At 43.4% G+C, this 27,976-nt stretch overlaps 2 protein-coding genes across 7 annotated transcripts in view; one reads left to right on the forward strand and one right to left on the reverse strand.

The window, feature by feature from the left end:
* The window catches only part of LOC120952522 (flotillin-2), a 153,738-nt gene that overhangs the window by 84,694 nt on the left and 41,068 nt on the right, over positions 1-27,976 (forward strand). The gene's annotated exons all lie outside the window — the stretch shown is intronic.
* LOC120952511 (glucose dehydrogenase [FAD, quinone]) lies at positions 14,403-27,571 on the reverse strand. The gene is made up of 3 exons (XM_040371875.2): positions 26,171-27,571; positions 16,298-16,548; positions 14,403-16,224 (listed from the first exon to the last, which is right to left on the reverse strand). Exons 1-3 carry the CDS (start codon positions 26,581-26,583, stop codon positions 14,822-14,824), a joined length of 2,067 nt encoding a protein of 688 aa, XP_040227809.2. The 5' UTR covers positions 26,584-27,571; the 3' UTR covers positions 14,403-14,821.

Raw genomic sequence — 27,976 nt, forward strand, 5'->3', positions numbered from 1 at the left:
GTAAAACACATTACACATACCTGTTGTTCTCTGTTGCAGTGTTTGCACTCACCTGAACTCGTGGTGTTTTTATTTCTGGGATGGATTTCAAGGCATAGTTTTAGCCTTGAAGCAATCAAAGCGAATTGAAATTCATCTCATTGGCATAATTTAAGCATGCCTACATGTTCAATATTTTATGTGAACCACCCTCTTCAGATTGAAGTGAGAAAAATGTTTCACAGAATTTCAATACTTTTCCAATTATCCTATTCGAGAGCTCGTACCATCATTATCATTCGAGTAATGAGAGCAGTTTCGGATGCGCCTTTGCTTGAAATGGCACCAATAAAATACTTTCCGAATACGTATCGCCAATGCATCACACTATGCCAACGATCGCCGTGCATCCGTGCATCGTTTGAGTGCTCACTTTCAAACGCTTTCACTGGAGTAACAGTTTTATTGACACACTATTTTATAACGACCATACGCTTGGGGCTCCAATCGATCGGCAAAAGAAGGAGCAAAAATGACCGACCAGGCCAAAAGGGGTTAGAAGTAGGAAGGTCCCATTTCGCGAACAAGATACCGGGCCCGTGCCGATGTAATACTGCCACGGGGCGTTTTGCATAATCTGTCTTTTGTCTGGATAGCTTGTCTGGAAAGCAACGTCTGCTCAAAAGCTAGGCAGCGTGTGTGAATGTTTTGGGTAGAATAAAAGCTACATTTTACATTTAAAGCTGTGCATTTTAATATTCTTACTTACTTTACTTCTTATTTATTTTTAATATCATCATTTTTCGCTGAATAGCGTATATTAATAAATATGTATTTAAAATATTATTTATCAATTCAGAGGTGTGAAACAAATTAACCTTCAACGTGTTGAAAAGGGTACACAATTAATGTGTGACATCAGTAAAACAAACAACATAGACCCAGCAAAACAGTTCGTAGGACCAATTTACACTCGGGCATTAGTGTTACTTTGTTAATCTTTACGTCGTTGACTGATGAACGAAGCGGATACCACAACAAACATCGTTCGGAAACAAACCGAAACCGGCAGGGGCAGGTGATTGTACTGCCCCTGTACTTTCCTATTCCAGTCTCCGATATGGACGTGGCAATAATGTATGTCTCTGAACGTTTTGGAAATGGCGCACATCGAATCGGCACGTACCGTCCGCTGCAGAGCGTCTTTGCCAATAAAGGATAGCGATCCCGTACGGAGCATATGCAACGCTGGCAACAACGAAGCATGTACAGCTCGTCTGGTGCTGGTCCGACGTATTCAAAAACCTACTAGACCTTTAAAAGCGTATTCGTGTGTGTGTGTGTTGTTCGTTGGAGAACGGGAGAAAGGGTGGAAGGAAGGGGGTGAAAAATCAACACACCCGTTGCACACCAATACCGTGCCAACGATTCACACACTATCTTGCACACACGCGCTTCATCCATATCCCGTGGGGTTGGGGAAGCGTCCAGCCGGCGACTGACGTATTACTTTCACTTACGAGGACGGGGGTATTTTTCGATAGTGCGATTGTACACATACACACGGACCCCCCCCCCCCCCCCTCGTTCTTGAATCGCGCTTGGTTTGGGTAAGGTAAACGCTGTTTAAATGTTACAACCTTGCAACATATCGCTTGGTTGTAAAATTCCATCGGTAGATTGTACCACCGAAAAGGGTTTACAGTGCAATGCGCAAGGTCATTTGTTCGAGTCGAACAAACAAACTCCAACCAACCAACCAACCAACAAGATCACCTCGCACGCCGCGTAATCCGTCCAATCGTAAAAACAACTCTTTCCCAACCGGTTCGAACAAACAATATTTAAATTTGGCCGTACTTTTACGGAGGGGCCTGTTGTTGTGATATAATTGAGGAAGAGAGTCCAGCGTGAATGTGGACCTTTCAGTTCGCTAGGGGGGTAAGGATGCCTGTGGGGGAGCCGGCTTTGAAGTGGACCGATTGAAAAACAAACCCATTGTCTGATGATTGGAGAGAGCTTGAATGTTGAACTACTCTGTCATCTTGCGCGCAGGACCACTTCAGAAGGAAGCAGGAAGTTCGTTCCCTCCGCCCCATGTCCCCCCCACACACCTGGCGCCTGGGAGATAACTGTCATTGCCGAATTTCATAACCAATGCCGGCAAAAGGGGCAGGGGCAGACCATGCGGCGAATGGATGGAACGGGGGCGTGCGGTCTTACAGCCGCTTGCGAAATTGCCTTGCGTACGTGAACCTTTGCGCGTATCTGTATCGCGTACGTGCCGGTACGTCCGGTGGCAACCAGTGGAAAGAAGGCCCTCCAACGGAGTGGCAGGTGGAGGTATCTGCGCGCGTGTGTCTGTGTGTGCGTGAGGGCCGGACCATTCGAGTACTACTTAGCAGCCAGGCCGTTGATTAGTATCCGGTTGCAAATATTCATGTTGGCGCATTTGCTTTTGCGAACGCCGTTCGTTTGTCCATTTGCGGAGCGAACCGGAAGGCGGCCTGCTTGTCAGGGTGTGCGCATCCAAGTAACGCTTCCAAAATAGCGACAAGGAAGTGGCGAGAAAACGCGAGCAAATACTATCCAGTGGCGGGAGCGGCTGTTCAGCGGCGTGAGGTTGAGGTGGAGAAATGTTCGCGGGCGCTGCGTCGATCTGGCGCTGCAACACAATGGGGTCTTAGGGTGTATCGCGCGGAATCGGAGGTGGTTGTTCGATCAGCGGCGCCCATTGTGCTTTGGCGCGATGTTGGTTTATGATGGTGCGTTTTGCTTGTGTTGGGTGTTGTTTTTTTTTGTTCGTTTCTGTTGTATTACTGCATTTCTTTGCAAAAAGGCTTGTAGTACTGCTGATGTGTAAGCAGTACTTTTTTATGTTGCCCGTAGGTGTACAACGTAATCGAAGCTTCCAGAGCGCGGGAGGGCCAGCAAGCAGTGGCTGTCATAATTGAGAAAAGTAGTGGCGTAGTCTTTATAGGTCTGGTGTAATGGTTTCCTTTGCAATAGACGATGAAATGAAACGACTGAGACTTTTGTGGAGTTAAGGCTGTTTTTGTATCCTTGCCTGCATCGTGTTGAAGATTGATAAATTCGTTGCTTTAGAATGTAAAGCACAACACATTCCTCAACTGCTTCATTAGCGTGTGATGAAAAACGGCTCGACTTGTGTTTCAGCAATGATGTCAATAAATGAAAATGAAACAAGAAAAGAACTTTTAAATTACTGATGTTGTGGAGAAATTTTGTAGTTCAAAGTTTATTTTTCCTGAATTTGGGCTTAGTTTTATGCACATAGTGGTGTAAAATCTGAGATGACATTCTTGTAAACGACATTACCTGGAATGCATAGTAAATCGTTAAAGCAATTTATCACCGACTGAAGACGATCAGCGTCTGATAATCCTTTGTAAATTATAGATCTAAAAAATATAATTTTTCATACTGTCATCTGACATTTGGCGCCATATTGTGATCTTAACTGCATCCTTCAAGCAATTAAAATCACATTAACTTGTTCGTTTCTATCCTTCGCTGTCTGAATCATGTCAGAAACCAAAGCAGCTTAATTTACGGATAAACACCTTTCCATGACATCATGTGACACTCTCGTATCAGCCCCGTGAGACGGTTCTGCGTCCAAAACCTCGAACCAAAGAAAGGCCGTGCGTACCGTTTTCCCTCCATTTATCATCAATTTACACATGCGGTGTGTGGGGCCAACAGCGCGCACCGTAGCCGAGTGCTGGACAAAATTGTGGGAATGTGTCAGAAAGTGAAAATGTCTACCGGAAAGTGAAATGCCCCCGGATCGTTGGGCTACTCCCGTGTGGCCGCACGGTGGATGATGCACACACTGGCATCTCTAATCAACGAATGCAAACGTAAACGTTTCACTTTCGTTTGAAATGCATGACAGGATGGTGTGTGTGTGTGTGATTGTAAGCGGCCCAAGTTTACTACCGGTGGCAGTGCAAAACTCGCATCTAATGCATCTGACTGTCCCCTGCTGGCCATCGGAGGCTGCTGGAACAAAATGTGTTGCGATCCGGGCAACAAACGCCCGTAAGCAAGGACGGCCCGATAAAACTGGTTCATGCATGTGGACGACTGTCAAGCGATGCGCTGTACTCAATCAAGTTAGGGAACGTTTCCAACCCTCCGCCATGATGGGCAGAGGCTCTTGCCACGATGATCTCACCGACGTAACCGACGGCCGTTATCGATGCCCACCTTCGCTGGGGCCAAAAGTCTAAACAAACAAGCACCCCGTTGAAACGACGCAGACGCTCTCGGTGCGGCAACAACTTTCGCTTCGTCGGGCAGTCCCGCCGAACGCCACCGCATCGTACAATATGACGATTGGTCACATTTTATTTATGCCAGGTTGATAAAAATTCATCAGCACACCGGCAGCGCAACCAGTATGGGATGTGCGCGCGCGCGCCAGCTGCCGTGTGGTGTATTTTATTGGTGCAATAATGTTACAATCGTTTCAAACAAGACGCGTAAAGTGTGGTGGTCGATACATGATTCGTTACGCACCGTGTCCCGCAAAACTATTCCGCTGGCAGGCTGGTTGGCTTCTTCTTGCTCATTCGATAACCGGCTAGCTTTAACCTCCCGTGCACGTGTTGCTTTCACCGAGCGGGGGTTGGTAATTTTTGGGAAAAGTTCAACTGTGCTGTTAAGCGGTCGGGTAAGAAGCATCCTCATGTTGATGCCTTTCGGACAGGTACTTATCGTCCGGTACTACCGACGCTGATTCGAGCTAACACGTGTGAAGTTTGGATTTCGATTCGCCTATTATTGGTGCTTGTTTTGGTTTGCCAACTGCAACAAAAGTGCGTTTGTATCAGCAAGCAAGCGGAATGTGGATGGATTTTGCGTAACCGTACGCTGCACTGGTGCGCGATGCTCACTCTCCGCACTAAAATAAGTGATAAATAAAATCATTAAAACCAATTCAAATTTTTTAAATTGATGCAAGCCTATCATAAGCCCAGTTACGGCACAGATTGATGCTGCTTATCGTACGCAAGCGGCTTGGTTGTAAATAAAAAAAGAAATGGCAGCTCTAGTGTGATTTCAATTTTTCGATAAGAAAAGGTAAACACATTATCTAATTGGAGTTTTTTTTTTCGAACCCCAACGGTGACTATGCTCGCAAGTCGGTCAACGGAATCGATGCTGCAGTGGTTTCTTCCACCATATGCATTAATTTCGACCCAGTTTAATCCGGCACACTGTTTATCAATGCAAACAAGGTAGAAAATATGCATCGAAACTGCTTCATCTTCGTGGCAGCGACACTCGTTTGCTCAGAAGGGGATATAATGTAGCCAAGTTTTGCACACCGACAAGTGGGCCATCGGCCAATTCCAAAATGTTAGAGTTTTTTTCTGCCATTTCTCTCGGTAGAATTGAATTTTTGTGTGCGGAATAAGGGAAACCGCTTTCCGAATGTTACTTATCTCCGCGAGCTCATAATCGAAAACAGAGCGTGGATGAGAGAAGATGGCCTGCCGGAAGGGCTTGTAAAGCATAATAAATCATAAGTGTGGCTTTTCTCCCTCTCTTTCCATCGTCCTACTCCCTGCCATGGTACGTTTCAAAATAAGTGCGCACTTTCTAAGCTGATCGTCAGATCAGTGCAATCTGATAAGAGGAGAAGTTGCCCAAAACTGATGTTGAAAAGTTGTTGGTATCTCGAGATATTTCCCGGGCGCGGGTTGTTCTGTTTGGATCAGCTCAACGCTTCAATAATAAGCACTTTCTCCGTAATGATTGTCGATTGTTTACCACGTACGGCGTGTGCTTGCGGTGGAAGCTCGCATGATTGGTGGATATTTGGAGATTCCGGGTTGTAGGTATCGTGTAAGCTAGCTGATAATAAGGGGTTTCTTTATCAAGACGCAGCGGAGCTACGTAAAGCGGTATAGCAAAGGATGCATCATCTATGAAGTTAACTTTTTGAATTTTTGTTTAAAAATATACAATGTTGGATGCAAACGCTGAACTGAAGATCTCGTAAATCATTTTATACCATTTTGATCGGCTAATTTCACTTTGTGTCCGTTTGCTGTTCTTGAAATGGTCGAATATGTCTGTTATTGATTCGTAACGCAAAATCTCTCTGTAACGAACTCCACTCAAACGGCGCCAGTTTCACACCCTTCCATTGTCTTTCACGCAAGAAAACCAGCACGTCGGATGTGAAAAATGCAAGAAGCTCCCATTACATTGGCGATCTTAATTATAGAGCCTGTGCATCTTCCAGCTTAGGTTCGCTTAGGTAAAAAGGGGCATTCGAAGTACTCAACTCTATTAAACTACTCTGCTTTTCCACGGACTGGGTAATGTTTCCGATCAAACGCATTCTCATCCGCTCATGTTTGCAGCCGTAACGTTTCGCATTTCCTAAAACGGACCCATCAAAAACAATTAACCCTATACACGTCGGGGATGTTCGGTGCATGCGTTGCAAGACGCGTTACAAAAACTTGCGTAACAGGGCACGAGTTCACGCCACGCTGGTGACCATCTGTCCTGAGTTTTTTTGCACTATACTTTTCTTTTCCCGACCCGCGAAGACTATTTCGGTTTTCTTTCTTTTCTTTCTGCTCTTCGTTGCTTTATCTCTATGAAAAATCTTCAGCAATTTGGAGCTCGGGTGTAGTCCGACGTACTTTCGCTATTTACCGAAAAGTGCAGTGTGGAAACGGAAACTTGACGCTTCGTAGATAGGGGCGGGGAGACGCTCTGCAATGGAAGGTTCAATTTTTTCAAACGTATCAAACAACTGCATCACCTTTTCATTGCTTCTTCCATTCCTTGCACCTGCAGTCCTCTCCTCGCCGCGTTGAGTAAATCACTACCGGCCCGTGCTTTTAGGTACACAGGGCTGTGGCCTCAACGTTGGTGGGTTTTGCTTCTCGCTTCGATAATTGCCTATATATATTGATTGATGATGATTTAACGATGATGATGCGGTTGAGCACCGCTGGCGAGCGGGAGTTTACGTTCGTATTGCGTCGACTGATTACACAGGCCTTTCTCGATTGACCCCGCGGACCCGGTGCCGGATAATACCCTTCCGAGACTCGCACCGCTCAAATCCGACCTAAACTGGGAGAGAGGAGCGGGGCTTTGAGAAAAATAAATAAAACACTTGCCACCAGCCCAAAGCTGCCCGACCGTGCAGCACACGAGGACGATCAAATTTCTCCCGAAAGCGAAAGAAAAAGACTACAAGACAAGCGGGGCAAGGGGCAAGGGGACAAACTACAGCTGATAAAGGTAAAGCTTTCCCAACTTTGAACCATGCAATTTAAACACCTCACCGAATAATTGCACGGTGCGATTTTGAGCGTTTGAAGATGGCTGGTTTGGCTCTTTTGGGACGCTTCCTCAAGCAATTAAATTTGGTGTTCTTTTTTCTCCGCGCATCGAGAAGAGTTGGGTCATTCATTATTGAATTTCCCTTATATCCTAGATGTTGTCTGCGCCTTCATTGCCCCAACTGAGAGATTATGCTGGGTAAACGTTAAATCCACATTATTAGGTCCATAGTCCAAGTTGTTCGAGTTAAAGGAAAATAAGCTCGTTCATGTTTTTACTTTTTAAAGTGTGGTGATATTGCCTTCCAATGCTGGTAACCTAGCGCGAAGCAGGAAAATGTTTTTCTAATCATATAGTTTTAAATGTTTGACCAGGTCATAATCCCCTCTCCGTTGTGTGTTCCCTTGTTCCGGCGCCGAAAACGAGGTGAAACACAAACTCAACAGCAATTAAAATAAACGTATGCATTAGGCTAAAACATTTCAAGCGCGCGCAGTACCGCTCACGGAATTCGTCGATCAACGAAATGGAAAATAGGAAGCATTTCCGCGTGCGCCACTCTACCGTACAATGCTGCAAGGGCTCGGCTCGCAGGAATTGTCATGCCCCAACAGCGCCACAATCTGTCTGCTGGCCGGCCGAGCAATGCAGCAAACCAACTCGAAAAGGGTTTTACTTTTGTGTGTTATTTGTTCGCCGTAGCCAACTCTCGCAGATCGGGGGAATGGTGAAGGTGGGTTTAAATTATGCTTGCCATTGCTCTATGCATTTCCGCGTGTTCCCTGACAGTGGTGGCCGCCGTACCAGTACGGTTCTGCTATGGTTTACCGTCTTTGTTTTGCTACAGTTTTCACTTTCATTCAAGTTCAAGTTAGACAGGAGGATGATGGGCCGTTATGCGTTGCACAGAAGGTTTTTATTTTGCCGTCTGTGTGCGATGTATTTTTATGTACTGAGTTTTATGATACTTATGTAAAAAACAAATAAAAATTCAACATGTTAACGATCGGACAAATTCATACCGGTAGAGGGGTTTATGATTTCACCGTAAAACATCATTTACTGTAGCAGGAAAAACAGCTACCACGAACGATCAATGCATGGTATTCGAACGATCATGATATGCATGGTATTCACACTTGTTTCTCGTCTTTACAGTCTTGCTTATGAATATCAACAGGGAGTCATTTTATGATTAGTTACTTTGCTTCGATTACGAATGCAAAACATTATAATAAATGCTTGTTGATGGATTTATTTTAATGCAACAAGCCTATCTTAAGGTAATTTTGCTCAGTTCAATGATCGACACGTTCTCATCTCAACAAAATCAACACACTCGGCCAATGAAGTAGTTTTAGATTTGCTCTCCCCCCATTCCCTTTCTGGGGCACTGAAAACAATCGAGAGTGTGGAGTGTCTGAGCCGAATAAATTTGATACGTGCTAATTAAATCCGGTGCATACGTGCTCTCGGTAAAGTAAACTCGATGCTAAAAATGCGGTCAATGTTTCCCTCTGCCCCGCTGTGGAAGGGCTACGAACATGCATATTTCGATTTGCTGCACTCGATTGTTCCTCGGCTTGTGTGGTGGTGTGGACTTCAGGTGAGCCTCCCGGGGAGGGCATAATCGTTTCGATTCACCTGCCGATTCGCTGCCACCAAAGCCAGCGTAAACATCGGCTGAAGTTGGCTGAAGTTGGCTCCGCGATGTACACCAACGGCATCATAAACACGAGCTCCACGATCGCAAGGCCACTCACGCCGGGAAGAGCATCCGCTATTTTCTCACACTTAACATGATAAAGTTTTCGTTTTTCTCCTAGGCGTTTTGTTTAGGCTTTCCCCTACCCTTCTGTCCTATCCTGGGGCGGGTAAAATTGAGCTATGTTTAGATGGAAGCTGTATGCTTCAATAAAGTAATATGATGCACCATCGTCAACGGCGTGTGGAATGTGGTGGGAATTTACAATGACCCTAATTGCACAAACCATTTTCCCTATCGATGTCAATTTTTGCATGCCTGCGTGCAACATGATTAGCGCTTGTGATATCAAGTATGATCATTTATGCACGTAAAGCCATTTTCATCTGTTGAATCCGTCTTATAGATAGATATATTAAACGTGATTCATGTATTATAGTTCTGGTAGGTTATTTACACAAATAAGTGTTAAATCCATTACCATTGGACAATAATTGGCTTTTCTGATCAACAATTCCCATAATTGATATCGTTTTTACGGTTTTTTTCAATATGTTTATCCATTTCCCAGAAAAGAATGAGAAACTGTTGGTCTCATTTCGTTTACACAACATTCGGGCCTAACCTAGGTTTCCAATGCAAAAATGGTCAAATTCCATTACAAATAATTTCCCCAGTCAACAAACGAATAGTTTTACCGTGTAAGACTCAGTCCATCTGCTACATGCTCATCGTCGTTCATAACATTTACCAAATGCAGGCAGTAATTGTAATCAGAATAATCACAGACCGGCTCGCGCGCATCTTATCTTAACGCTCCACATCATGGCATATCAGCCACACCGGCTGCATCCGATGTAACACCAGCCGTTGCGTAAGTTTAAACCGGCCACCCACCTACATTATGGACGCACGTGCTTGCCATCATTACCATCTCGAAATCGTGTGCATCGCACAGCAAAGGAGAGAATATGCCTTCCCAGATACATCCGTCACACGTATCTTCTGGCACGCGTTACACTATCTGCTCCATCACCACCACCAGCTAGTAGATGATCCTGCGGAATGGGAAAGTTTATCGTGATTGCGACCACATTATGGATTGAAGTGACTTTTATTCCGCGTCCTCCCACCTTCACCTGGCCATCGTCATGTCTACCTGGTGAGGTTTTGTTTTGGCCAAAAATTGGATTATGCAATCGGACGGCATCGTATTTCACTGTGATGTTTTGGAAGCAGCAAAGGCTTCAGCTGTGCGTTAAGCTCCCGCTCACCAGCCGCATGCATGTTGCAGTGGTGCATCGGTTGACGCTTATCAACTATCTATTTACTGTACCCGATGGCTTCAACTGGTGGCCATCATAACACTCCAATCCAATTGGTTGCATTCGAACACCAATCAAAATCTCCAATATAAAACTCCGTAACATACACGGTCAGCTCAATGACGTACAGCGATTCACTTTTGAAGGTGCCACATCGGTTAATGATGCCGACAATTTTTGGCCACAACCGTAAGCGGTAATTGTGTCGATTGTAATGAGGCAATAAAGATTTTCCCACAGGCAGCACTCAAGGCTCTGGGACACGGACAAGCAAAAAATCAGCTACAAACTGCTACATCGCACTCAACCGCACGAGTGTGTGGGGTAATATGAAACCGGGACAGCCGTAGTAACCACCGACTGCTCGCCAATAACTGGGTCGATTAAATACCAACAGCATTGGCAAAGTGCTTCTTCTTTCGCTTTGCCATTTAACCGGCCAGCTTAAAAGCGTACTCTCTTGAGAAATCAATCTACAAGCTGTTGCGAAAAACAAGGCCTCTTTTCTGACGCTAATGTAGTACTTCCTTCACCGCTTTGCAGTTTCCTTCCGTTTGACGGCCGATGTGTTGAGATTGCTTCATCCAGCTCGTTTCAAACCACTAATATAATAGGCTCTGGTGCATTCGATACCCATGTCGGCCTTAGTCACTTGTACGATGCACTTTGCGTTGCAGCAAAACGATCCATAATCGATTGCAGTGGAAGGAAACCGGAAACCAGAGTAATAGAAAGAAACGATACGGTGACGATGTTTGTGATGATGACACTTAGTTCCAGTCGATGTGACGGTCGAGAGTGTGATCTTCAGGGAGGGATTGAATGGCGCTATGCTTGCTCAACACATGCCGGAGGTGAATGTGCGCTCAATTGTCGAGAATGAAAAAGCCGGTGTGTCCACACGTAGCTCAAGGTTAGTTTTTATACATTGTATACCATTCCACACCTACCGAGTAGTAGGTTCTGCGGTTGGTTAAGGTTGGTTTCGACCATGTCGTAAGTGCTATATTAGCTTGCGGCACGATGATCTGATCAGATTGCTCGTGGTGCGTGGTAAAATGTGCATATGTGCGAACTATACCGCCCTTGGTAGGTTAGTATGGACGCTCCTTTTGAACTTGGTGTGAGCAAACAGACAGACAGTTCAACAATTGCGTGTCAGTTGCTTCACTCCCGTTGACATTGACAACGGAAGCCTTCAATGATGCACGTCGAACGAGATCACAATCGCGTAACAGATGAAGACGAACCCAGGCTCTGACCTTTAGTAGGTACATGCTAATGTCTCGCTTATTTAACCAAAACCATTCCCAGTATTTCAGTCGCCTTGATGGCTTACGAAAAGCGAACGTTTGACCGGTGAGCTTGCCAAACGGTAAAAACCGTAGACCGGTCGATGGTCAATCCATCTGGTGGCTTGTTTGGAACCGTCAAACCAGTTCCCGTACGTTCGTTTGTGATCCGGGTTTGGCTTGAAACGAAAATAAAGGAATGGCTGGTCTATGCAAGAAAGGTCTCGGGCAAGTGCCTATTCGTTTCCCGCCGCGGCGTGTGTTACGTAAAAAGCGGATCGCGTTTATCTTTGTCTTTTTCTTCCTGGGAAGAAGGAGACTGTACAGGAAGTGTGCTGCGTTATCCGGCCTATGTCTAATCGGTAATCGGCCGGAGCTTGTCCTTCGTCTTTGCGAGTGCTAAGTTCGGTGTTGATTTTTTTATTTCATTTTTGCTTTCGGCTGGCACAAAGTTCACCTTTCTTCTACATTGGGTGTATTATATCATACGAGTATGTATAGGCGTATGATCTGTTAGTGAGGATGTATATATAGCAGACTGATTTTAGTAGAGACCCTATGCTTATCTTCTGTTGAATGCACAGTGGGCACCGTAGAACAAAAATCGGGATAAAAGTAAATGTCACTGAATGTTGTTGGAATAGTTTAGAGAGGCTTTGGATCCAACGGAGTTCTTTCGCCTCAAAATTGTCATTGAATACATGATTTCTTCATTAGATACATGATGATGTACATTATAGTGTTGAAAATCTAAATTAAACAAAATATGAATGTTTTATGATTATGTAGCAAATATTATAATTATTTTGAAAATATCCTCATATCCCATACATGTTCTTCTTTGCCTGTTTAACGAAAATATTGGGTTATACGTAATATGTTACGTATCCTGACTGTAATAAAATAATGCTTACATGGTACATTTGGTTTACAACCAATATTCCGAAATATCGATGATCAATCATCACGTCATTATTGATCATCACATTCGATGTTCAAATTCCATCAAAAACTGCCCTAGACATCCCAAATATACGGATCTTAGTCATCCTTCTTCAGATAACGCTTTATTCTATTGAATATTTTATACTGTCATTAAAATGGCAATATCTGCCAAAGTTGCGCGAAGTAGTGGTTAATTTCTTTACAGATCTTTTGTTTATATGTAAAGCATTGACTAGGCATACATGATGCCACGGTGTTTTACGGTGTTCAAAATTGGCATGTTATCAAACATACATGATTGATACAATTTAGAGGAAGTAATGCTCACTATACATTGTATTTTTTTTAAGTAATTGACATATTTTCATAAACTCTCAAACATTTTCATGTTTGATTTTTGTGAAAGTTACAATAATTTAAAGAAAGTAAAAAATATATCTGTTATGAGTTTTTTCAAGACCTAAGACTTTAGAAGTCTCCATCGTAATAACTAATACGACTAATACGAGTTTTTTCTTAGTTTGATGCTGAAGATTACAATGCTTTTCTCGCATTAAAGCAAAATGATGGTAAAATTTGATGGTAAAATGGCAAAATGATGGCAAATAAATTGTATATGATGCTATTTAAATTGATCCATGACAAGCAAATGTTGATGGTTTGTAGAAAATGTGATAGATCTTGACTAAAGTTGCAGTTGGTCGTTTCATCGTATGCAAACATAAAACATATTAGTCGAAGTTGCTGAAGGATTATTTCTTTTATGCTCAATCATATCAATGCTGTGAGGTTGGGTACATCACTTGCTCGAGCAGTACATCAATGTGCATGCTGAATAAAAAAACTCTAAACTGTTGCTGAATATTTATTAATCTGCATATTTGTAAATTTCACGCTTTTTTTCAATTACTCAATATTTATGGAATACAGGTGTCCCCCGAGATACGACTGTATTTGGGACCGAAAATATGTCCCAAAAGAAGGTGTAAGTCGAAATAGTCGTATGTCGAATATCTGTGAATATAAAGTTTATAACTGAAATTGAAGAGTCGGAATCTATGAAATTGTGTACTTTATTTAAAGTAATGTACTATGATATATTAATTTTCCTCCAAAAGCCGTTTACATAATATAGATATTCAAGACCGGGGAGTGGAATCTTTGGAAATGTGTGTATAACGGTTATCAGCCTAGAAATTCAAAAAATACGTCAATTTCTTCTCAATGACAACTTTTAACTGTCAAAATCAAAATCGTCGTATCTGCGAATCGTCGTAACTCGCGGAGGTCGTAACTCGGGGGACGCCTGTAATACTAAAAATGTATTTCTAAAAATAATGAATCACCCTGTTTATTTTGAATATTTATGGCATCACCTTTTTAGATCTTAAGTTAAAAGTCGTCTTTCAGGCGTATATAACCACGGTCGATTTTAGATTAGAGCAGATTGCTCCTAAATGTAGGCTATGTTCAATATTAAGTTTGAAAGCACGGACGAACGTTGCAAGCGTTCAATATTCGTAATATTACCGATGTTTTTTCTTTCTTTTTATGTGTACTCCCTTTGTTTTTAAAACTTATTGATGGGCTATCTTAGAACGGATTGGGCCGGTCTGGTGGTACAGTCGTCAACTTGAACGACTTAACAACATGCCCGTTATAGGTTCAAGCCCCGAATAGACCTTGCCCCCATACGTAGGACTAACAAAAAAGTCACTGAAAGCCAAGCTCACTTCACTAGTGGGTACAGGCAGGCCTTGACCGAGAGCGGTTAGACAAAAGAAGATCTTAGACAAAATAATTGAAAAGCAAAAATGATAATTATAACACACTTTCAAATGTTTTTTTTTTCATCTTTATTTCTTTCATATACCCCAGTAGCGATTTGACGTGTGTAAAATCATAAACAGACTAAAATTTGTTTCAAATTTATATTCCTACTTACATACATTCAGTCAGTCAGTTTTTAATTGGTGTGTTATTTGCACAGCTTTTGCTGATCCGAACTGTGCGACTTAGTATATCATCAAACTGCCTTGCCTAACTACAATCACCTCGCTTAGCATAATCTTACGGTAACAGGAAGCAATGGTATGTACAGCGTATAGTAGCGCCATCGTTCGTCCTAGTCTTTGCATCCTCAAGACGTGTTCGCACTTTTGATTGAGTGTAAAATTTGGCATTGGAATACAGGCCTATCGCCCAGATGCGGTGGTAGCGCAACCGTCCCTAACTTAGCTAACAAAGGTTTCGTTTGCACAAGGTGCCGCACTACTATCGCCCACCGCTTCTATTGCTTCCGTTTGGTTGGCGGCACTAAGCGTTTCGTTCGCAAACTGTTGACGCTTCCCTCGCCGTGAGTGACCCTTCTTCAACCACAGCTCTTTGATCATATCGGAACCCTTCTCTCCAATCATGATGACCGGTGCGTTGATGTTACCGCTTGTGATGCGCGGCATTATGCTAGCATCTATAACTCGCAGCCCCTTAATACCGTAGACGCGTAGCTTCGGATCGACAACTGCCCAAGGATCATCTGGGGGACCCATCTTTGCCGTGCCGGACATGTGATATATAGTCATCGTGTACTGTCGAATGGCGCAGTCCCAATACTCATCGGTAAACTCCGGTAGGTGGCGACAGTTCGGCACCTGTTTACTGTGGAAGCGAGCGCCAAACCGTTTCATGGCCTGTGTTTCGCCGAATGCTATCGCAGCCTTTACGCCCTCGCGCAACACGCCCACATCATCCGGATGGGTGAGATAGTTGTGGTAAAGCAAAGGATAACGCAACGGATTGCGAGACTGCAACCGAATGAAGCCCCGGCTTTTGGGACGCAACATCATCGGAAACACGCCAAATACATCCTGATTGTTGATCGAGCTGAACATATCCTCGTAAAATTCATCCTTCAATCCGTGCGCTTTTTTCACCTGATCGCCTCCGTCCGAAGGTGTCGATGCACTCGTCAACATAAACTCTATATCCGGCCAGTCGTCCGTCTGGTTCGCATACTTAGTACTGATAAAACCGACTGCCTCAAGCCCGATACTGCTGGTCAGTGGCCCATCTTCGGTGACAGCGTAGCGAAGTGCCGAATTGAGATTCACCAAACGGTTCATAATTACCGAAATCGGTTGATCGATACGGAATACCAAACCACCAACGGCGATATGATCCTGCAGATTCTGTCCCACACCAGGTAGATCATGAAAGACAGGGATACCTACGCGCTCTAGGTTCTCCCTCGGCCCAATTCCCGACAACATCATCAGATGGGGTGTACCGATCGCTCCTGCCGAAAGAATCACCTCACGTGTGGCAAACACCTTGTGCGTTTTTCCGTTTCGAATAAATTCTACGCCTAGTGCGCGTCGTGTTTCCGGATCTAGTATAACGCGCGTGACGTGGGCAAACAGGGCGACGTGTAGATTTTTACGGTTGCGTACCGGGCGCAAGAAAGCCTTGGAAGTGCTGCAACGCGTACCACGGCGCATCGTGAACTGGAAAAACGCGAAACCAGTCTGCTGTTCACCGTTTACATCCACTATGTCGTAGCCCATCTCCTCGCCAGCTTGCAGGAAGGATACACCGAGTGGAGTCAAATATGGAGCATCTTGTACTTGCAACAGCCCACCTAAAATGCAAGAAGTAAAGAGGTATTACAGACGACCGGAAATGAAAGCAGTGGAAGGCTCCTTCGTACGTACCAGTACCATGCTGTCGTTTGTTGCGTGCCAGGTAGGGATTCCGTTGGTCTTCCGACTTGCGGAAGTACGGCAGGACGTCCTCGTAGCCCCAACCGGGATTTCCTAGCGCCTGCCACAGGTCGAAATCGCGCTTGTTACCGCGTATGTACAGCATCGTGTTAAGCACCGAAGAGCCCCCGAGGACCTTGCCTCGTGTCCAGCAGCATCGGTTATCCTTCATCGCTTGACATGCCGTCTTCTGTGGCTGGGTTCTGTGGAAAGCAAATTGGAATGAAATTAAAATCTTCCTTTTATGGGAAATTGAAATTTAGTTCATGGGATATTGTGTGCGAATAAAGATTTAAAGCTTGTAACATCGAGAGTGATTGTTTGGACTACTAGTGATTTAATTTACAGTTGAGACATCAGCACCTTTACGACCTAGTTCGATAGGTTGTGGGAATGGGGATAGGAAATGGTCTGACCTTTCATTTAGCCGTCAGCAAAAAAATAATGCTTTTACAGTGATGTTATGCTACAGCAGCATTAGAAAGTATGTTATCAGTTCATTTGTTGACTCATTCCTCCTACGTTAATATTTTAGCTATATCGTTGGTGAAGATATTCGATTCTATTATGGTTTTAAAAATATTTTACATAAAGGTATCGAATTTTCAAAGCCCAACCGCCACATGATGTATCCCCGTGAAGCACTGTCGAACTTGCTTAACTCTTTTCGAAAGAATGCATCATCGAACACCGTCTTCCTTTTATTGAAACCATGTCATAAATTCATAGGTATTAAGGGTGTCTGTTTCTATCGTAGTTTTTAAGTTCAAGGGTATGATTAAAATCAAGCAATGTCTTATCCCCATTATGTTAATTTAATCAATATGAAATAGGAAATTTGACCGAGGGCTTGTAGCTGATCCACCCCTTTATAGTGGCAAAGCAAAATAAAATTGATTGATTGATTCTAGAATTATAAAAAAAAGCAATTTGACATTTTACAACACGTCCTCTGGAATCTGAACAGAAGAGGTAAATCTTTCTCAAGCTTCTCAACCATCAGACAACGAGCAGATCAGCTCATCACAAAAGCCGGTCTTTTGAGGTAAGTAGATCCATGTGCAACGGTCGTCATATGCAATGACTGGCACAAATGGACAACGTGGTGAAGAAATTCGTCTCTTGGCGGGTCTATTTGTCATATTAACGCTTTCGGGTGGAGGTGGCTTGTGCGAGTAAACAAATCAGCACCGGGGCCAGTCAAGTCCGGTGGTAGCTGCATCATCTTTTCACCTGCGTGCGACTTGTTGTGGAGGAGGGACGTTCGCTCTTCGAAACACACTCAAGGTCGTTCAGGCGCGGCATACGTAATACCCTGCACGAATGCGGGCCGGTCGATAGTTGACCAGCCGAACTTTGACTTTGTGATGCCGTGTATTGCCAAAAAGTTGCTCAAATCTACGCAAGCAGGGTAGGAGTGCTTCCGATAAGACTAATTTTGTCAATCGTGAGTTGCGCCATGAGCCGACAAGCTGGGGCGGACCCGTATGATCTGAGAAGTATTTGTTTGATCTGCAGTGTTTGCAGTGCAGCCTTCGTTCCGGAGTTTGAAGAGTCCGGATTTGTTATGAAATATAACATGCGTAATCTAGGTCAAGTTAACATATCGATGAATCAAATGCATGGTAGATTGTTTACAGCTATAATATACGTTATTATAATCTGTTTATAATATTGTTATGATACCTGATGTTGAAGGTAACGGCGTATACCCTTCGGGAGTAGAAATACAGAAAATATAAATAGTTCTACGTCTGTTTGAAGGATTCACAACAAAATAATTACCCAACGAAACTATAATGTCAAACCTATACTAATGTTCGGTTTGCTTTTTGTATCTGCCTATGGCGGTAATTCAAAGAATTATCCATTAGTAACATATACAAGCGATTAAACGAACTGAAATAGACGAGGTCCTTGCGGTGATCCATCGCTACCGGTAACTACCGGCTTCGTTACGCTGTACAAGTACCGTCAGTAAGTGGACTCGACCCCAGACAGGCTTAGCATCAACCGGCGGTGGATCAACCGTCACGTACGCACACTTTTTCAACCTTGAAGAAGCCCAAGCATTTCTGCTTTTGCGGTCATTCAACAGACGAACATGAGAATAAGATGGAAAGCCCGATGCACCCACCACACGGGGTGTGCTCGTAGCACAGTTGCATAACGTAAAATTGTAGCAATTTGTAGCGGACGATTAGTCGCACAAAAAGTAGCGTTCAAACATTATTTTATGCTGGAGAGGATGACGTCGAGGCCAACTCACGAGGTGTCTCATGATCATGCCCTACATTTCACACCAATCGTAACAAAAGCCTTGTCAGCTCGCGGGATAGCGATGCACTTGATTGTTTCTTCAGCATTGGCCACTTCAAATTTAAAAAGCATTCCTTGAAAACTGTGAACATACCACAAGCACTATTTACGCACCAGAGCTACCTCATCCTCTCAAAAGGCGCTCTGCCAATTGAATCATATCGAATAAACCGTATGAGATCGGCTTCGTGCTGACATATCCGCCCTTTGTATTGTGCCGTCCTACGATTTCTATCATCTTGACGTGTCAAACCGAAAATTAAGAATATCGTTTCCAAACTTTCAATCATTGCTCACCCCAACTGTCATATACGATGACTTTTCTTTTCGGTTTGGGTAGCCTTGTTCTCCATTACTTATACCTTTTCTTTCGTCGCTGCCTGTCAAGTTCAAACCCTCGGTTTTTAGTCGTTGGATACCAGCCTAGTCACCGCGTCGGATTGGAGGCTGAGCAGAAATGAAGTAGGAACCAATTCATTACACGCTCGATCAGAGCGTCGATGGGGCAGGTTGCGAAAAAGCTACGTTGATCCCACGACCAACTCTCCTGAGGTCGTCACCACGGATTCGACTTCTTATACTTTCAACGGCTAACGCTTTGTTTACTTTTACGATTTGTTTTTCAAACGCTTAATTTTGTGAGGGGAAGTCGTCTTGTATGTTTTTTTTTTTATTTGTTGCTTAATAGAATGCTACAATGTCTTACTTTTGAGACTAATTTAATTGGTGCCAAATGTATAATAATAACGCACTAATTATAGTTTCTTGCTATCGGCTGCTAATTAACGCTTGGAGCTGTGAAATGAACAGACATTTTACATCCCATATTTGACAATCCCAGGCACAGCTTTTCATGCTGCTCCCGATAAGCGGAGGGAGAAACCAATTGTGTTCCGGGACTGGGTCGGTTACAAGTGGGAACACCCGATCCACCAGACTATTATGCGCTGCTAGCGTTGTTTGCGTGTGCTTTCCGGGTGCTGCAGCAGACATAACCAGTGCGCTTCGATTTCACGCTGCCGCATATTCAGTATTCTACAAGCGCATCGCACACAGAGCCCTTATGCAACCGGCAGCAAGCACGTCCTGCTCCGCCATTCAAAAGGGAAAGTGATCGGCAGTATCGCCGACGGCATTACAGAAACAAAAAGAAGCACAAGCTGCTTGCGAGGTAAAAGCGCAAACCACATCGTTAATTGTACAAACCTTGATGCAAATCAGTTCTGGCATTGTGAGCTTCACAGTTGAACCTGCTGTATCTGTTTGAACCGAACTTTAATGGCTTTTGTTTGGTACGAAACTGTAAGCTACCTTGCCAGATTCTGGCGTACCAATTAATGATGGAATAACGAAGCCGAACCAACGGAACCAAAAACTGAATATCGAGCCTTTAAGCATTTGAGTGATTCATAATTGGGTCTTATTGATGAATAAGAATCGTAAAGTCAGGCACACACTTTGGTGGTTGGTATTAAAACTCAAACAACCATGAAACCGGTTTCGTCGGTTCAGAATTGTGTTGTATTGGGGTAGGTCTCGTGTACGAGCAAAAGAAAACATTTAAGGGAAGCGTTTTTCTTTTCTTTTCCTTCCACCAGTTTCCTCGATATGATCACGAACCTTGGTTTTATGAGCCACCTCCCAATAAAATACCCAACGGTTGTAAACGGATGCGAGTAATTTTATCGTAAAATAATATTGCTTATTGCAATATGCATCGGGAATTGAGACGTTTTTTTATGATTGTCATTTTAGCGTTTAAAAGTGTGTTTAATAATATTCGACATCTTTTTTTGATTTTTTTTGCAATTGTTTCAAATAAAGCTGTGTTAAAAGAAAAGTGCAAAACGCAACATGGAATATACATTGAAAAATGCCTAATGGTACTATTGCCTGACATGCTGAACTAAAGCTAGAAAAGATAATTAATGATATGATCACCTTGAACATCATTAGTCCGTTGTGATCTTTAAGATATACCGTTGCTAACAAAAACACGAGTGAGTGCAGTTTTATTCTAACAAAACTGTTCAACAAGCATATTTTTGTGGCAATCTTCAATGTGTGGCATTGACTTTTCGACCCCGTTGAAATGAATATAAGAAAAAATCTGCACCACAACACCGAAACGAAAAATATATAGTAATTCTTTTTTATCGTCAATAAGCGAATGGAGAGATGATGCAAGTGCAGTAAATCAACAATACGCTTCCTACATAGAGATGTGCCGAAATTGAGCTTGGTGCTCTTGGGAATTTTTTAGCCCACCTCAAACATTGGTGAATAGTTCAAGTTCAACATCAAGCACACTGCGTCGAGACCAATTGTGGACTGTAAATGGTACCGCCTGAGGTCATAAACGGTCCCCAGTTGACCTCACTTAGATTGTCCAGGTGTAATGCTTGGTTTTTGGTTGTGAACGAACACTAAACTTTATGTGCCAATTTCGTTCATGAACTTGACATTGATCGTAGCGTGAGCATTTTGGAACCTTTTGCGTAATTAGCCCCTGCAGCGTATGTTGGTACTAAACATTTCCCTGAAGCTGCAACAAGGAAGACATAAAATTCACTTCCACTTCAGTGTTGGTTGTACTGATCTGTTGTCCCGTGACTTACCATCTAACTTTCAACCACGTCCAAAATCATTTTAACGCCTTGCCGGCATTTATACATCACGCGGAAGGCGAGGTCACTTCGTTCCCCTCAACCTGCGATCATGAAAGCGTTTTTTAGAAGGTTGTAAAGCTTTACTGTGGATCCATTAATCGTGGAATCGTTCAGCTTCCTCTCGCTTAATTCAGTGTTGTTTGTTAGTATGGTTTGTGGTGTCGATCGAGATAATTATCTCAATTTTGTAATTATTTTAAAGTAAACATATTAGCTACTGCTTGCCTAAGATTGCCACTCAAATGTAGATAAAGCGCGCCAGCTTTGCTGAATAATGATTTTCTAGCATGAAATGTTGTAGGCGAACGCGTTGAGTAAGTGTTAAAACATTATGCTACCAGACAAGCAGACAATCCAATATTGAATATTGCATGTAGTGCATGTTTCGTTTTAAGTTCACCTTCAGACCCAAAGCGGGAAGGTTTATACAGATCATTAAAAATGAGTTAGATATTATTTACGCCTGATCGTACGGTGGGCTCGCTCGCACAACAAAACGGTATGTGGTAACAAGTGGAGACCCAATCAACGCCAGCAACTATCTACCCATAACCTTTCACATCCACTGGTTTTTGTATGATTTGGATCGCGCAGTAAACATTAACGATCAAGTAATAAATATGTGTGTACACTTATGTAACCGTATTTATCGCATAAGTCGAGGCTCGCTGAAGCCGTCTGTAGCATCTGTCCGTTGAATTCTTCCTCAATGCTTAATGCATCGTGTACGGGTGGCTCAACGGGCGCCGATACTAGTGACTCATCGACCATCAGCGCCAGTCTATCAGTGTTGGTCTCCTCCCAGTGATAGTTATCATAGGCATTCGGTCGTGCACACCGACACATAAATGAATCCCTCTCTACGAACGGAGTGAAATAACGGAATCGAACATTTTCGGGTAGCTCACACTGTCCGTCCCCACGGAAAAGCGACATAAATTGGTTCCGCTAGTGGATTTTCTTTTAACATCACGCGAGATGGTTTCCCCTTAAACAAGCTCCAGTAGAGCGCAAGTATGCTGTCAAGACTAGCGGGAAAACACTGCCAACATCAACAGACGCTTACCATTTGGTTTGGTTCCGGGTGTGTTTGGAACTACACTACGTTGCTTCTGGCAGACAGCTGAGTGTAGTTTTTCTACTCCAACATTGGAATTGATTTAGTAGAGAGTTAGTTTAGAGTTAGTAGCAAAATCAGTTTCATCACTGAACACTCATTGAGAGATTTTTCGTGGTGGCACGCGAACCGAAGGTTCTTTGTGGTGGCATTTGTCGATGCGAGGTCCAAACCAGACACGATAAAATGGTCAGCCAATGTGAATGTGAAGCTAACATTCGCTGGTAAACGGAAATAGTAGTGCATGTTTGTATGCACAGTTTGTATTGAAACGAGCACTTTCACTCCTAATCACTTTTTGATGAAACATAATATCCGTTACTGGATTACGTTCCGCTAGACTGTCGGCACTCTACCTGAGAATATCAGAAGTTTCAGTGTATGCTTAACATCTTTATATGATTTGATTTACTATACCATGTAACAGATATTTATGTATATCAGAAGAAATTATTATACTTTCTCAATTATTTGCAATGTAATTTCGGTAACTGTATGCCTTGTTTTGTTCTGTAAGTTTGTTATTTGTATCATGTGTCTAATGACAACATAACCGGTTGTAGCGCTAATATCATCTAGACGTAAACTCATTTTCATCGCAACGCTTTGTTCACTAATCGTCAATCATATCATGTCGTTTCATCGACTCCATTTCCTGATTCGGCTCAAACCTGTCTGTTCGCTTGATGATCTATGTAGATAATTGAGAAGATCCGAAGGGTTGAACTTGATATTCGGACAAGGTGGGCGACAAACTGCCTGAGGTATCACATATGTCTGAAGGCAACTTTCTGGTCGTGCTGCTCTGCTGTGATCTTCAAAATGTTACCTTCAGTCCAAGTTCAATGTATCGCTGTCTGTGTCCCTTCGTTAGCCGGCAGTAAACGAGAGAGGATTAGATTAGACGTAACTCAGGAAAGGGACCCGAAAATAAAATAACCAGCAAAAAAAACCCTGATCATCTGTCTGCAAGCGGCCTTTAGGGTGGCGAATGGCTTGTGATGATCTTGTCTCGCAGGGGTAGTGTCGGAAATGTTTTGATCTGAAGGCCCTCAACTTTTTTCTATTAAGATCACAAGGTTTGGGCTCACGCACTACTCTGTTTTGCATCGTACCTTGATGTTGGCAAGCGAATGCTTTTAAAACTAAATCTGTTACATTGTTTTTCTCGTATGACGAATTAGGCAGTACTTAATATCCGACAGCAGATAGTTATTAAACGGCCAATCATGTTTCATAGAACTGATGAATTGAACAGCGCAATATAATGTTTTTAGGGTGAGCCGTTTATTGTGTATAGCTCGCAAGTCAATTGCAATCAATCCATCATGTACCGTTCCGGTAGCACTCCCTATGATAATTATGCACAGCTTTGTACAAATTAAGACATATATCTTCAACAGCAATAGCTTTAAAAGGTACACAAACACTATTCCACTTCGGAAACAACGTGAACGTTTTGCTGTGCAACCGGTTCAAACCTCCTCAACATCCTTCTCGGTTGGGGGCCAACAGAGAGAGCAGATGTTACGATGAATCAATACATGATGCAGCATTAAAGATGAGCGGCTTTGCTCCACACCTCTTTTGTCTGCAAAACATCGGCGATTTGACCTATAAACTGGTTGATGCAGGTCGTTTAGGCCACGTGCTCCAGCTATTGAGGTTTATGATAAACGCTTACCCTGAACGTGCGATCTGATCGTGAAGCTCTCCAATATAAATCGAACCTTGTTTTCGGCTATGTATTCCGTTCATTTTATATGCATCATTTTATTTTCTTGCGAACGGTATCGACCTGACTGGAGGTAAGACAGCGATGGGCAGGCAACTGCGAATTGGGCGTAAGGTCGTCTAACAGGTTTTTTCAGAGTGCAAAAAATGTTTTGATAAAATAATCTACCTTATGCGAAGTTTGAATCGAAATTTTAATCTGAAATCGATAACAAAATTTGCATTACAGTAGCCTTCTTTTGTATAGATACTATAATGTATTACAATATGATACTCATAGTTTATTCCTATACTGAGCTCAATAAAGAATAAGCATTAAATGTGTATTTGTTGTTACAAACGCTATGATTAAGGTGATTTGGTTGTAGGATTAGTAAACACAATTAAAATCATCTAATCTCTTTTTGAACAGGACACCAAAATGAGTCGAATGCCCTTCCGAAAAATATGTTAACATATCGTGAAGCTGCATGCCCTGCAGGGAATTTGGTCGGCCGATGATTAATTATTTGTATACCACCCCGGGTTGTGTGTCGTAGTTTTATGACACCAACGTTCAGCTCGCCCACAGTCTTGGTTGCCAATCACTTTCGACACTAGGGTACAAGCTGTGGCGTAAATTAATTCCACTTTCAACTCCAATATGGGGAGCTTCTGATCCTCCATGGTGTGTGGCTTTGGGCGGCATGTCTAATTTTAACAAATTAATATTGAATCAACTGAAAGCACAAAGAAAAGCGATACCGAGAGAACGAGTACGAATGGTGCCGCTGACTATTATCACACGCTGCAAGTGAAACTACATCTCAACAAACGGAAGCATGGTTTGGAAACCATTCCGAAAGTGTATCATTTATTCAACATCGATTAAAAAGTAGGTTCCGTTGATTATCAAGTAGGGTTTATTTGTGTGTCAAAACATTAAATTACAGCTGATCGTGATAATGGAGCGCATTTAAAATTACGATCGCACTGAAATCGTGACAGGGTTAAGATTAATAAGGCAAAAATGGTTTGAAAGGTGCGACACACACGGATTGCATCATGATCGTTTCATTGTTCGATGCCAATATCGGTGCCACGATTAGTTTGGGCGATCATTTCGGGTCTCTTTTGGAGTTTCGAGTGTAGGCGATAATTACAGTGGATATACAATGCATATGAAATGCGTTTATACTAACCAGTTTCCCAACAGTGGGTGTGGTTCTTTCATAAAATATCTATCTTTACATTTCACGAATTTGGCAATGAAGAGCCATAGATTATCACGACGCAAATCAATCATAGCTTGATATCCCGGTTGTGCCTTTTCTACATACTTTTAGATTCATCTACTGAAAGTGTGAGTGTTTCTTTTCTATCGACAGCTAAAGGTCGCGCAGCTCCTAAGTGATTGCGCTTGAAGCGATCGAAAATAACCACTTAACACTTTCCAGAGTGAAGAAAAAACAGAACCCTCACCATCGATACCCTTAAGCGAGACGCTTTTGTGTGCCGCCCGTAGTATGCTAGCGTGATTTACGCAATTGCACTTGGTTTGTTAAGCCTACTCCTCCAATCCATCCGCCACAGACAGACTACGGTTTCGTCGTTCGTGGCTCGCTCAAATCAGGGTCAGTTCTTGTGCGCGAAACAGCTGTCGCCGGCCCGTGTACCGTGCCTGTGCAACCGAACCAAACACACCATAAGGCGGCGAGTGCAGCATATTTGGCAGTGCAACTGCCTAACCCGTAAGTGCATTCGAAATGGTAAAAAAGTGCATCGCCTTCAAAGTCATCACGCTTGGCTTGGTACGCCACCGAGAGGCAATCCAAACGACTTTCTGAAAGCAGAACTTGCAGAACGCGCACCATAGCTACATCGTTCCACCCGGGGTCCGTTTCTTTTTTTTTTCATGTTGCATGCCACCTGCATCGGCTACAGAGCGAATTGCAACTATTTGTGCAATAGTGTAACTCCCTTGCCCCACGCCAAACATTAACCTACCTGTACTTCCAATCCAGCTTGCTTTTGTGCAGATAAAGTGACAGGATGGGAACGTCCGAGATCTCGGTCTCGTGGCCACCCGCCTCAAGCAGCAGCACCTTCCAGCCGCCTATCTCCGAAAGGCGCGAGGCAACAACAGCACCAGCCGAACCCGCGCCCACCACGATGAAGTCGTACTCACGGTCCACCTCCGGCACATTGAACGGGCGATTCTCCGGATCAAACAGATCGTAGTTGTAATAGGCGAGCGAAGCGATCAGGATCGGCACAATCGCCAGCTTGCCGACGCCGATAACGGCCGTCGCGGCACTAATGGCCGCCCCAACGGCAGTTGTTAACCCGGCCGCGGCAGGTGTGGCTTTCAGTGCCGCTCCCGCCAACAGCGGAATGAGTGTTCCAAAGGAGACCACCATTGTGTCTCACGCGTAGAAGTCCGGTCTGTCCGGACACTCTTGCAAGCAATTCGTTTATTCTTGCAACTCGCAGTTCTACTCGATTATTGAGTTGTTTATTTTATTTCAAAACTGAACCTGTAGATAATCGTTCGCGTCATCCATCTCCAAAGCACTTGCGTGAGATATTAACTTTCTGCGGAAGCGCCGCGTTATTTGTGCCGCACCACCATCAGCATTAATCACAACACTTCACACTGACAGCCCTCCGATCGCTCGAAATACGAAACACACACACCACACACTGCGCCGACACTTTCACCAATTTTTCATTCGCATTTCGCTAACGATAGAAATGGGGCTCCTTATTTTTGCGACTTATGCTACTGATGGCTTCGTTTCTGTGACTTCCAAATTTCCGCCGGCACTCTCTCCGACACACTGCCACACGGGAGCGCACAGAGTAATTATTGACCGATCCGGGGTGATCTACTGGCGCAAACAGGGGTGCACATCGAGCACCAATTCCGAAATAAACTTCCCAACAGTCACGTACGTGCGCCAAGGTGCGTAAATTGGACCAACTTGGTGAAATACGCGCGCACCACCTCCAGAAGAAGCGAACCGATCGCGTCGATCGACGAACGTGTACTGATCGAGTCTGCACGAGCCAACACGTGGATTATGCAATTTGGAGTGGTACTGTGGTTTGAGGCTGCTCCAGCTGTTGCAAACGATAAACGCGCCTTCCCCGTACGCTGGTGGTGGTGGTAAGGGTGTATGGTTGTATGCGTGCGCAAAATTCCACACCAAATCCGTAGCATCTAACCGGTCCTCTGCACCGTCATGTGGTTGCTGATGGTTTTTGTCGTGTCACGCACGAAGAATATGCTCTCAGCTTTTCCGCTACCCTGTATGTGTGAGGGTTACAGAGAAGCGCGAAAAATTGTATATAAAGTATCATCACGGGTGTTGGATGGAAAATTTACCTCTCACTCTGTGGCTTTCGTTATCGTTGAAACAAAAAAGGAAAAAGAAAAACGCGTCTGTTCAGTGTGAGTTTTAGGTTTTGAAACGCACCGGCTACTTTTCGTTTACAAATACACTCTCAAAGATGCAACGAAGCATGAGTAAAGATATGTTATAACAGTAGCCGACGGAGCATATCTCTACCCAGAACAGTAGACAACTAAACCATACTTCAAGAAGAAAAATGACGCTGAATATTAACATGATCATGAATGTTAGTTGTATTTGTATGTGTACATAAGACATTCTCATCATAGATGTTCAAACAAGATAACACTTTAAATATTTCAAAGTTTTGGACCGAACTTTTCTTTGTGTTATATCTTTCTTAATAATTTGTTTGTTTGTCATATCATGTTGAATACCTATTTTACATTACATAAAT

This window comes from Anopheles coluzzii, chromosome 2 (assembly GCF_943734685.1).
Source record: "Anopheles coluzzii chromosome 2, AcolN3, whole genome shotgun sequence".
NCBI lineage: Eukaryota > Metazoa > Arthropoda > Insecta > Diptera > Culicidae > Anopheles > Anopheles coluzzii.

Excerpts from the sequence above, each read along its gene's own strand:
- LOC120952511 (XM_040371875.2), bottom strand. The coding sequence starts at position 26,583 with ATGGTGGTCTCCTTTGGAACACTCATTCCGCTGTTGGCGGGAGCGGCA. Across the intron at positions 16,549-26,170 it reads AAGCTGGATTGGAAGTACAG|AACCCAGCCACAGAAGACGG; the intron begins GTAGGTTAATGT and ends TGCTTTCCACAG. Across the intron at positions 16,225-16,297 it reads CAAACGACAGCATGGTACTG|GTGGGCTGTTGCAAGTACAA; the intron begins GTACGTACGAAG and ends CTTGCATTTTAG.